This window comes from Pantherophis guttatus, chromosome 3 (assembly GCF_059756535.1).
Source record: "Pantherophis guttatus breed Tessera chromosome 3, ASM5975653v1, whole genome shotgun sequence".
In the NCBI taxonomy this organism is placed as follows: domain Eukaryota; kingdom Metazoa; phylum Chordata; class Lepidosauria; order Squamata; family Colubridae; genus Pantherophis; species Pantherophis guttatus.
Window position 1 is genome coordinate 197025505 of NC_142065.1, and position 12446 is coordinate 197037950.

A 12446-nucleotide genomic window follows, 5' to 3' on the forward strand; every position below is an offset into this window, starting at 1 on the left:
GACACCTCCGTAAAGTTTATGGAGGTTCTTAATTATCGAGGTCATGGTTGTACAGAGATGATTTTTCCAGTTTCTTGGGTGGTTGTTTTTTTTTTCCCCTTGGAAAACGTTTCACTTCTCATCCAAGAAGCTAGAACTGAAGAAGCTTCTTGAATGAGAAGCGAAACGTTTTCCAAGAAAAAAAAAAGTCCACCTGTCTTTTGGAAAAAGCACTTTTTGAATGACTTTATTTATTTATTTATTTTATTATATTTTTATACCGCCCTTCTCCCGAAGGACTCAGGGCGGTGAACAGCCATAATAAAATAATATACAAGACAAATTTAAAAACCATATTAAAATAATTCAATTTTGGCCGAATTTAAAATTCCCATTCTAAAAGCCTTATAAAACCATATTAAAACCCATATTTAAAACCCAATTCTATAAAGCTGCTTCAGTGGAGATTCCTGGGGACTGGAGTACATCTGCTGGCAAACAATGGGAAAAAAAGATACTAATGTTGAATGGAGAGAATGTAGATGTCTAATTATTTAAATAGGTAATCTGAAAAGTATATGGACTTTCGTTTTAAAAATGACCATTTTGAGTCCAGTAAGAAGTTGCCAGTATTTGGACTGGCTCATCTAACTGTTTTAATTCAGGCTGATTGATATTGGGTGTACTGTGTTACACAAATCCAGCCACTAATTTGCTAAATTTTTAAATATGTAAATTTTAATCTGTTTTTAAATTATTGGGGTGTTTTAATCTGTCTGGGCCAAAATGATTTAATTTGATTTTATCTGGTTTTTAAATTTTTTGTATTTATATATTTTATTGTTGGCTATTCACCGCCCTGAGTCCTTCGGGAGTAGGGCGGTATACAAATCAAATAAACCTAAACCTAAACCTAAACCTCTATGTATGAAGTTTACTTATCCAGTTGCTCCCAAGACTTACTGTTCTACAGCACAATGGATCTTAATGACAGGTATTTAGATGCATCCAGCACAATAAAACTGGTATCCATTACAACAAAAATATTTGCATTTAGGGCTCTTTAAATATATTTGAGACCTGTAAGATGAAGCATTCCTAGTTTACCCATTTATTATTACTGAGCTTTAGAGTAGAGTAGAGTAGAATTCTTTATTGGCCAAGCGTGATTGGACCCAAGGAATTTGTCTTGGTGCATATGCTCTCAGTGTACATAAAAGAAAAGATATATTCATCAAGAATCATAAGGTACAACACTTAATGATAGTCATAGGGAACAAATAAGCAATTAAATCGTATTAGGAAACAGTCAATATAAATCGTAAGGATACCAGCAACAAGGTTACAGTCATAAGTGGGAGGAGATGGGTGATAAGAATGATGAGAAGATTAATAGTAATACAGACTTAATAACTAGAGGGAATTACCATATTTTCCGGCATATAAGACGACCCCCGACTTTTCCTGTTAAAATATAGGGTTTGGGCTATACTCGCCGTATAAGACTACCCCTCTTCCAACGCACACCAAATAAAAATTAAAAAACATCAACTGGCTCACCCACAATGTAAAAGCAGCTGTGCTAGACCCAAAATGGCCCCTTCAACAAGCAGGAACCTCACACAGCCACAAAAAGCCCAAAAAAACAACTTTCACACTTTACACACACACAACACAACACAACTGGCTCACCCACAATGTAAAAGCAGATGTCCTAGATCCAAAATGGCCCCTGCAACAAGCAGGAACCTCATACAGCCACAAAAAGCCCCAAAACCCAACTTTCACACTTTACACACACAAAATTCCACATACAGCTTTGTGAGATTTTGTGTGTTTGTGTAGTTAGAGTGAAACACTACAGAAACACACTAAATCTCAGAAAGCTGCACAAATATTATTTTATTTTATTTTTATTTTTATATGAAAGCTCAATTTAAAACTTCCTAAACTTTAAATGGCTAGGTCTAAAAAAGAACAACTAAAAAAAACCCCAATTAACTATTTTTTTAAAGCTCCCAAAGGGGAAAAAACTTACCCAATAGAACAGGGGTCTCCAACCTTGGCAACTTTAAGACTTGTAGACTTCAACTCCCAGAATTCCTCAGCCAGCTTTGCTTTGCTGGCTAAGGAATTCTGGGAGTTGAAGTCCACAACTCCCTGCCTGCTTGATTGCAGGCAGGGAGTTGCTTGCTGATGGAATGGATTGCAGGCAAGCGAAGCAAGGCAAGCGTTATGACTAGCAGCTAAGGTAAGCAAGCTGGAGGGGGAAAACTTTTTTTCTTTTACATGGCTCTGGCGATCCAAGCTGAGTTGCCTGATTCTGTGGGGGCACCTACCCTTTGAACAGGTTACCCCCAGGGATACGAATGATCCCAGATCTTTGTACTTTCCGTCGTGCACTTAAGACCTTTCTATTTCACCAAGCCGGGCTGGCATAAATCTCTTCTAATTTTCCGAAATCTTTATGTTGAAAATTCTTAACCGATGAACCAAATTGGCTTCATCATCTTATATTCACATTTTATATGTATGTTATTTTAAGTGTTCACTGCCCTGAGTCCTTCGGGAGAAGGGCGGTATAGAAATTGAATGAATGAATGAATGAATGAATGAATGAATGAATGAATGAATGAATGAATGAATAAATAAATAAATAAATAAATAATAAATAAATAAATAAATAAATAAATAAATAAATAAATAAATAAATAAATAAATAAATAAATAGGCAACTCAGCTGGGATCGTCAGAGCTTGGATCGCCAGAGCCATGTAAAAGAAAAAAACTTTTTCTTTTACATGGCTCTGGCAATCCCAGCTGAGTTGCCTGATTAGCAGGCAACTCAGCTGGGATGGTCAGAGCTTGGCTCGTCAGAGCCTTTCAGGCTGGTCTGCCCGGTTACAGGAGAATGACACCCGGCGTATAAGACGACCCCCCGACTTTTGAGAAGATTTTCATGTTTTAAAAAGTCGTCTTATACACCGGAAAATACGGTATTTGTTTAGCAGAGTGATGGCATTCGGGGAAAAAACTGTTCTTGTGTCTAGTTGTTCTGGTGTGCAGTGCTGTATAGTGTCGTTTTGAGGGTAGGAGTTGAAACAGTTTATGTCCAGGATGCGAAGGGTCTATAATTTTTTTTTTATTTTACTTTATTTATTATAGTAAAATTTCTTAGCCAAATGAAATTTATAAAATGATCATCATAGTATTAATACATAGTAGTATTGTGTATAATCCAGGAAATATAAAATGAAAAAAGTACAATAGCCAGTTATACAGTTATGCTGTACCAATTAAACAACGTGGACTGCAGTTAAGAAATTTCCTTAATACAATTCCACTCTACAATCAAAAGGGCCTATTGAGAATTTTAAAAGAAATTTCTCAACTGCAGCCCACATGGTTTAACTTTGGAGAGATTTCTCCTGGGTCTCATAGTCCTTTGCTTAACTAATGAGATGAAAATATATGCGTAGTGTAACGTTGATATCTATTGTAGAAAATAAAACTCAGATTTTGCTTGTTAATCTCTCTTCATTAGTAGCTTCCAATTAATTTTGGTACCAAACTTAATTTCATAAGCATTTTGAATGCCAACAGATGAATCTTCTGATTCATTGCAAATCTTTAATGAACTAATATCCACAAGCACTCAACATCCTAATGAGAATACATCTAACGATAGATCACAATTAATTTTAATATTTTTGTTTTGCTAGCCATTGTCTAAGGACATGAGTTCCAAAACAAATAAATCTGACCTTATGAAAATTTAAACATTACAAAGAGAAATAAAAATAGTATAATAATAATCACAAGTTCCGTAACAACATTTGGAACACAAGGAACAGATTCTAAAATAGCTTGCCTCTATATTTGATGTATAAAATGTGGGCATAATAAATGAGAATGTGGAAGAGTACTTGGAATAAAATTCATTGCCTGGCAGAATGTTACAGAAATGCTGGAGTTATGCTAATAAAATGAATAAAGAATGCTTGGTACAATGACGGATAACGATTCAGCTTTAATTATAGAATGTTTGAATATACGTTTGATTGCTAAATGTAATATGTGTACAAAGTAGAGCATAGGGGAGATTAAAGGGAATATTCAGTGTGATTTGCCTTTGCTGATTCAGTGTGTTTATGAAGGAATGTATTAAAATGTTTGGGGTATTGTTAGAGGTGTCATAGTCAGGGATATGGATATACTTTTGTGTATGTTCACACCCACACCCACACACACACAGGTAGTCCTTGGTTAATAACCACTCATTCAGTAACCGTTTGAAGTTGTACTGAACAAATGATACTTACCAGTCCTCAAAGTTTTGGCTGTAACAGTTACCCCATGGTGATGTGATTGTGATCTGGGCACTTGGCAACCAGCTCATAGTTGTGAAAGTTGCAGACTCCCAGGGTCATGTGATTGTCATTTGCAACCTTCCCTGATGGCTTCCTATATGCCAAGTCAATGCAGAAGCCAGCAGGGAAGATTACAAATCATGCCTACTGCTTTTTCTCCCAGGGATCTTGTAGTGCTAAGCATGCTTGTAGTACTTAGCACCTCCTCCCTACCTTCCACACGCTCACCACTAGCCTTGGTAATACTCCACCCTGCTTCTGAGATTCCCAGTGCTTGCAACTTATCAATTTTATGTGTGTGCACATATCTATAAGATTCCCCCATCTTGCTTGCATGTGACTCTCGGTGGCATACATAATTAGAACAGAAACTAATAATCACAAAATTGAAGCATTAAAACAGTGGTGAAATCCAAATTTTTAACTACCGGTTATATGGGCGTGACTTGGTGAACGTGGCAGGGGAAGGATACTGCAAAATCTCCATTCCCACCCCACTCCAGGGGAAGGATACTGCAAAATCCCCATTCTCTCCCCACTCCTGGGGGAAGGATATTGCAAAATCTCCATTCCCACCCTATTCTGGGACCAGCCATAGGTGACATTTGCCGGTTCTCTGAACTACTCAAAATTTCCGCTACCAGTTCTCCAGAACCTGCTGGATTTCACCCCTGCATTAAAACCATTACTATTAGTAAGACCACACCTGGAATACTGCATCCAGTTTTGATCATCACATCACAAAAAAGAGGTTCATACTTTAGGGGTGGAAATGCAAAGAAGAGCAACTAAGATGATTTTAGCCTGGAGACTAAAACCTATGAAGAACGGTTGCAGGATTTGGGTTTGGTTAGTCTAGAGAAAAGAAAGACAAGGGGGGACATGATAGCAGTATTCCAGTATTTGAGGGGCTGCCACAAAGAGGAGGGGGTCAATTTATTTTCCAAAGCACCATCAGGCAGGACAAGAAACAATGGATAAAAACTAATCAAGGAGAGATGCAACCTGGAATCAAGGAGAAACTTTCTAACATTGAGAACAATTAACCACTGGAACAGCTTGTCTTCAGATGTTGTGGGTGCTTCATCACTGGAAGTTTTTAAGAAAGTCCAAATGGCTCTTTGAGTGTTTAAGGTTCCCTGGGTTAGACAATAAAGGTTAGAAATTAGAAGTTGGAAGAATACTACTATATACAAGTAAATATTGTTACTATTATTCATATTATGTATAAGTAAATTGACCAGACAATATACTGTTTATTAAGCACTCATTTATGTTAAAGAAAAATGTACAAATAAAATTTATTTTAAAAAATATTTCAAAATAAAGACAAATCCAGTCTTTTTCAACCTGGTACCCTTAAAATGTTGACCATGGCAAATGATGGACATTATAATCCAATACAGCTGGAAGATTCTGGGTGGAGAGGCAGGTGTGATCCAATCTTTGCTTTGTCTAGCCTTTAAAAAAAAACAGCCATTCAGTAGAAACTGTTTACACAAGTTTCTGGCTTCCTTTTCCCTCTCACACAGTAAAAGCAAGATAAACCCACCACCAGCTGCAAGGGAAAAAAAAGAACCCATCCCACCTTAATAGAGATTTACTGAAGAGCTTCTACAATTTATTCCCTTCTTTTTTTGAGTTTATAGTCTGGTACATTATTATCAGTTCATTTCCACAACAAAAAATCTTGCATCCTTGTCTTGTAAGGTTTGACCTTTCATTCCCAGCCTTGGTTGTTTACATAATAATTGAGCTTGTGTGCTCGTCAACTTTTACATTAATTCCAGATTTTCGTGGGTGCCCTTGAAAATGGGCAGAAGTATGACCAGTTCCAGGGTGGATTTGATTTAAACCGAGTTGATTTAAATCAGAATTTAAATCATATTTAAATCACTAGTAAAAAGGCTTGATTTAAATCAACTCGATTTAAATCATAATTTTTAAAGAGCAACTGTCATCTCAGCTACTCCTTTGACCCACTGTTGACTCACCGATAGTCCCAGTGTTGCAGAATATACAGCCTCATGCTACATAACTAAGCTCCATTTCATGCTGAATAAACTAAATTATTTATGTATCTTAAATAGAAAACTACCTTACAACAGATTTTTACCCCCAAAGTTTTTTATTAAAATAAATTCGATAAAAATAAAAAAAATCTGATTTAAATAAAAAAAATCTGATTTTTTTTGATTTTTTTAAAAAAATCATTGATTTTTATCCACCCTGACCAGTTCCTACAATTTTCTTTTATGGCCTTGAAACTTGTAAACCAAAGGGCATGGCGGGGGAATTACAATTTGGTCTATCTTAAAACATGGAAAGGAGACAGGGCATGCATGTAATCTTGTTTACCTGTTTTTGCAAATAGGAGCCAACCAAAAATGTACATTTTTCTCTAATTCATTTTCTTTAACGACCATTATGCTTAGTCACTCCATCACATTGGCTTGATATAGATACATATGTGCATGAATCTGGATTAAGGGAAGTGATGACAAATTAGGTCCAGACTTCAAAGTACCACTGTCTTTGTGGCATAAAGTACTCTGCACTCACATTTATGATATCTGAGCATGCTTCTGAATTGATGTGATTTCTAACTTGCCAAAAACAAGGTCGCTAGCGAAAGTGTCAAGTTGTAATACTGAATGCCGTTGATTTTGAAATTAAGTTTACGTGGTTTACAAATGAACTCTGATGGAAATGTTTCACTATAAGGAAACTATAATTTCTAGAACTCAGAATCTGAGTCTCAGAACTCAGATTTTTTTTGTTTTTTCTGGGTGTTCAAAGACCAAGCTGTTGAAAATTAGTTCTGGGCAACCAATTTTGTATTTACTGGTATGTGGATTTTCCTTGGGTTTGAGCAGGTTTGATCTGAGAACTATCTTGCTGTGTTATGACTACAGTTATGGTAAAGTATGCAGATGAGCTGGCTGAAATGCAAGATGGAAATGAGTCTAATCCATCCAAGAAGAATAAATTGTATCCTTGCACTGCAGGAATGAAAAGGCCTAGATTGTGCCTTTCCTTCCAATGCAGCATGAGTGAAAGAGGTGGGGTGGGAGAAAGAAAGAAAGAAAGAGAGAGAGAGAGAGAGAGAGAGAGAGAGAGAAAAGAAAGAAAGAAAGAGAAAGAAAGAGAAAGAAAGAAAGAAAGAAAGAAAGAAAGAAAGAAAGAAAGAAAGAAAGAAAGAAAGAAAGAAAGAAAGAAAGAAATTGATTGATTCCCAGAGGGAGAAATTTTGCTCTTTACCCCAGTCTACCTCCCACTTCTCTCCCACTTTCTTTGGAATGATATACAGGGAGGGGAGCGGAGGGGAGGATGGGCTCTCTGCACACAAGAGCCAGAACGGCTCGGCTCAAGGCTAGGAAACAATAAGCACAAGGGGGAGTGTGGGAGAGAGGCTGGCAGAGAACTCTCCTTGAAGCTTGGTTGCGTCTCGCCACTTGTCTCCATCCCACCCTTGCTCAATGAAGCCAGAAGAGAATGAAGATATGTTCTCCAGCTTTTTGCTGGAGGACATAAAGCAGAGGCTGCTCCAAGCTTTCCAAGGACAGACGACAGGGGTAGCAATTACTCCTGCATTGTCTAGACCTGTTGAAGATACGGCCCGTGGCAGAAGAGCTGTGCCCACTCAGGACCTGCACTGGGGCCACATGGAGAAGGGCATAGCCTGGCTTCGCATAGAATTGGTGAGTGATATGAGCAAGAGAGATGATTAGGCACCCTCCCCTGGGAATATGAAGGGGTGGCCTGTAATCCCAGAGTTGTCCATTATACTTGTTTTGTTGTTACAAACTTCTGAACCTTTCCTTGTACTAATCATATAGTTCCCTCCTCCTGTTGGAACTAAAGGATGGGGAAAGAAAATTCATACCAGCGATGAAGAGCAATTATCATTTTTGGCCAAAGGATGAAGTTACTTGCTTTTCTCCTTGCTGCCTTATCCAAGGGGATGATGATGATGTTGATGATATGAAGCCTTTATATCATCACCCGCATCCCTGCTTGTCCATTTACTCCCCCCCCCCAAAAAAAACCCTAACACAACAAGAAAAATATAATGAGGGGAACACAAAGAATCCTGGGTGGTTACCGAACAGGATCTCTTACAACGGTCTGATCCATTGAAACAGGAATAGTTCAGAGAGAGGTGGAGTCAAATCATGAAAGAATTATACTTATGTGATGCAGAGAAGAGGTTACTGTGGTTAAAAAGTACATGAGCTGTGTGGGGAAGATACTTAAATTTCACCCAGGTTTGGCTTTGCAGCAGTAGTTTCCTGGCCGGGTTCTAAATTGGTGTATTCAACTGAAATCATTTTGAGATTATATTTTTATGATCCTATTCAGGTGTGTGAAACAAGAATTGATAACAATGGTATTTCTTCCTTCTGTGTTATCAAGTCAAAATATAAATGGCAATTATAACTCCTCAGAATGATCTCTGTTTTGGAGAATATCTATACATTCTTCTGATGCCATTCTCTAAGGTGCAACAAAGACAATGCTAGAGAAGCTTGTTGTGTTGTGTGTTTACCAACTAATTGGCATCCTTGTTAAAACACATCTAGATATTGCCAAGATTTTTAAAAAAATCTTATCTAGCTCCATGACAGACCATGTTTTTACTTCTGCTTGAAATATCACCTAGTTTCCAAACAAAAAGTTTAATTTTTTTATTCAGGCTTGAATCAAAGCACTTTCAAATGTCTCTTTTTAAATGCCAGAATAAAAGCAGATTATGGCTTACTTTGCTTGTGTTTCATTCTTCATTCTCAGACACTGGTTTGGTTCCAGAATATTCCAGCTAGTATGCTAGAGTTCCATGAATGAAGCAAAGACAGTTCCATAATCATCAGAGTTATTTCATCATTTTTCTAGTTGCTCACCAATGGTTCTCAGCCACCTTTGAAGTCAAAGGTGCTCAAAATCTGGATCAGAACCACTTGAGATGCATAAGTATTATTATTTACTTAGCATACAGCAATGTTACATTAGCCAGGAGACTACAGTATTAATATGAAGTCGTTGTTTGGCTGATGATGATTGCCAATCCATTCTGTTCACGTTTGCACGCTATCTAGAGTGCACCATAGGGGGCAGACAATCTCCACACAAGATTTGATGGCATTCTCCAATGTTATCCAGGGTGCAGTGGTTAGAATGTAGTACTACAGGCTACTTCTGCTGACTGCCGGCTGCCTGCAGTTTGGCAATTCGATTCTCACTGGCTTAAGGTTGATTCCAGAGGTGGTATTCAGCAGAATACTGGAGAACCAGTAGTGAAAATTTTGAGTAGTTCGGAGAACCGGTAAATACCACCTCTGACTGGCCCTGCCCCATCTATTCTGTGCCTCACAAGTCCCAGCTAATCGGGAGGAAATGGGGATTTTGCAGTAACCTTCCCCTGGAGTGGGGAGGGAATGGAGATTTTACAGTATCCTTCCCCTGCCACGCCCACCAAGCCATGCCACGCCCACAGAACTGGTAGTAAAAAAATTTGAATCCCACCATTGGTTGACTCAGCCTTCCATCTTTCCAAGGTCGGTAAAATGAGGACCCAGATTGTTGGTGGCAATATGCTGACTCTGTAAACCATTTAGAGAGGGCTCTAAAGCATTGTAAAGCCTTCCCCTTACATGGGGAGGCTGAAACAATTTATTCTGATTTATTGTGCTGTGTGAAAAATACATTTTGTGCTTGCCTGAATGTTCTTTGATATATGTTTGCTTACAAACGTTTCAGGACTAAATTTTGAGCAGAAACAGCAGCAAAGCTGATTTCTGCTTCTAATTAAGCCGTTCTGGATGGTGATCAACTGTTGAAAGCAGTTACTGTCTTTTGTTTTTTTGTAGCTTGAGATGAAGTTCCAGAACCAGAAACTTGCCAGAACTCTGCTGGATTTAAGTATGGAAATTCAGAGGCTGAGGAATGAAATTGATATGTCAGCAGCTCTAGAATCAAAAGATCTAAGCTCCTTTGGAAATTCAGACTAATAAACTGTACTATGAGACCAAATCTAGACTCCAAAATGCATCCTTTTACTGATTCAGAAAAAAGAAATTGAAGACTGGATTGCACGTTTAAGTTCAGTTTCATGACAAAACCTTCTTCTTCCTTAAAGATTGATCTTCTTCCTTAAAGATTAATAAGATTTCTGCTTAACTCAGTTGGGGGAGTGATATGTACAAAAGAATTTGATGTCTTCCCAGGAGTTTCAGCTGAAAGAAAGATGAAGTGTTTGCATCATCTTTCAAATGCGATCATTGCTTTTAGAATGACCCAAAGAGCAACTTGATCCTAGGAAAGATGGGAGGATAACTTAGAAAGCTGTTAAAAATAATAGCAACAATATTATTGGACTTATTTGCAGCAAATAAATTATACTCATTTCAGAAAATGGCTTGTATCGGTGATCAGTTGACAAGCATGTCACCCGTGCATGTATTCATGAAAGCAAATGTATCAGAGGTGGGTTTCAGCAGGTTCTGACCAGTTCTGGAGCAACTGGTCAGAACCTGTTCTAGTGGAAATTTTGAGTAGTTCGGAGAACCGGTAAATACCACCTCTGACTGGCCCCGCCCCTATTTATTCTCTGCCTCTCAGTCCCGGCTGATCAGGAGGAAATGAGGATTTTGCAGTATCCTTCCCCTGGAGTGGGGAGGGAATGGAGATTTTACAGTATCCTTCCCCTGCCACGCCCACAAAGCTATGCCCACAAAGCCATGCCACACCCACCAAGCCACGCCCATAGAACCGGTAGTAAAAGAATTGGAATCCCACCGCTGAAATGTATCCTCAGTATAACATATTCGTAGCTGTACACTTGCCCTGCAACTTCAGGAAAGGGCAGTTATAATTAGAAATATGGCAAAGAAAGTAGAAAGTACTGTAACTGTAATTCAAATTGGTGAGAGATGAGTTGCCACAGCTGGCTTTTTCCTTGTAAAAACCTGCAAGCAAATTCATCACAGAATGCCTACTATCTCATTGCAATATCTATCTCAATATTCCCTCTAAACTCCATGCATGCCCACACACAAGACTCTGTCTGCCACCCTCTGTTAAAGACAAAGTATTGCCAAAGTTCATTTCTGCACAGAAATTGGGGGGGTGGGAGGGAGAGAGAGTGCAGGAAGAGGAGTTTTCAAGTGAGGAGCAGAAACTAATCCAGCCTGAAAGCTAGGCTGAAGATTGGGGATATTCTGCTATGCTCCAGGCCAAAGGAGAATCCAGCAGCAGTGGGCAAGAAGAGGTGAAGCAAAGTGGAAATTAGGGGGAGAGAGATGTAATTACTCATTTAAAAAATAATAATTTGACAGCTTGTCAATCTAAAATACAGGTAGTCCTCCACTTAAGACCACATCTGAGACCAAACATCTGTCATTACCAGCCTAGGTAACATCGTCAGTACTCACAACCTAATCTCCATTTAAACACATTCCATGAAGGGGAAGGAGGTCTTGGAACCAAATGCTTTTCTTTTTTCTTTTTTCAAACGCGTATTGCTTACAAAAAAAAAAGGTAATTTGCTAAGTCTTCTCTGCATCTTTTTATACTAATGGATTGAATGATTTTCACATCCAGCCTTTGATTCATGCTGTCCCCGTGGATATTTTTTTTAGTCAGAAACTTCAACAAAAGGAAGCCAGAAGGCAAATAGTTCCATTCATCACATGTAAAAACAGTGACATATTATCTGCAGATAAACTTTTTAAATTAAAATAGCTCGCACTCTCACCCTCTGGCAGGTAGCAGAAATAAGGGATGAGAAACGACAGCTTTTCATCAGCAAGCTGCTGGCATCCTAAATGCTACAGATCCCAGATATTGTTAAATCTGAGGGAAAACTAACACACAGTGCTGTCACTAACCCTTGGATAATAGGTAAACGGTATTTTCTTTACCATCCAAAATCAAAAATGATTACGAGGCCAGCGAGGCTTGTGGTTATCAGCACACTGACATACCCTGGAAGCGTAAAATCTTACCGCTTTTAATAACGTTGGACATATTTCAGAAACCAGGCAGCGCTAATGCATCCAGATGTGATACAGCTTGCAAAGTTCACTCGAGTGGCTGCTT

General features: G+C 38.4%; 1 protein-coding gene across 1 annotated transcript; it reads left to right on the forward strand.

The window, feature by feature from the left end:
* Positions 1-7726: 7726 nt before the first annotated feature.
* Positions 7727-10379, forward strand: AARD (alanine and arginine rich domain containing protein). Its single transcript, XM_034422318.3, has 2 exons — positions 7727-8050; positions 10217-10379. The coding sequence occupies exons 1-2, from the start codon at positions 7829-7831 to the stop codon at positions 10355-10357; spliced, it is 363 nt and encodes a 120-aa protein (XP_034278209.1). The 5' UTR covers positions 7727-7828; the 3' UTR covers positions 10358-10379.
* Positions 10380-12446: the final 2067 nt, after the last annotated feature.

Bases quoted from the DNA above. Each gene is read 5' to 3' on its own strand.
- AARD (XM_034422318.3), top strand. From the start codon at position 7,829: ATGAAGCCAGAAGAGAATGAAGATATGTTCTCCAGCTTTTTGCTGGAG. The intron at 8,051-10,216 runs GTGAGTGATATG...GTTTTTTTGTAG, and splicing joins CCTGGCTTCGCATAGAATTG to CTTGAGATGAAGTTCCAGAA.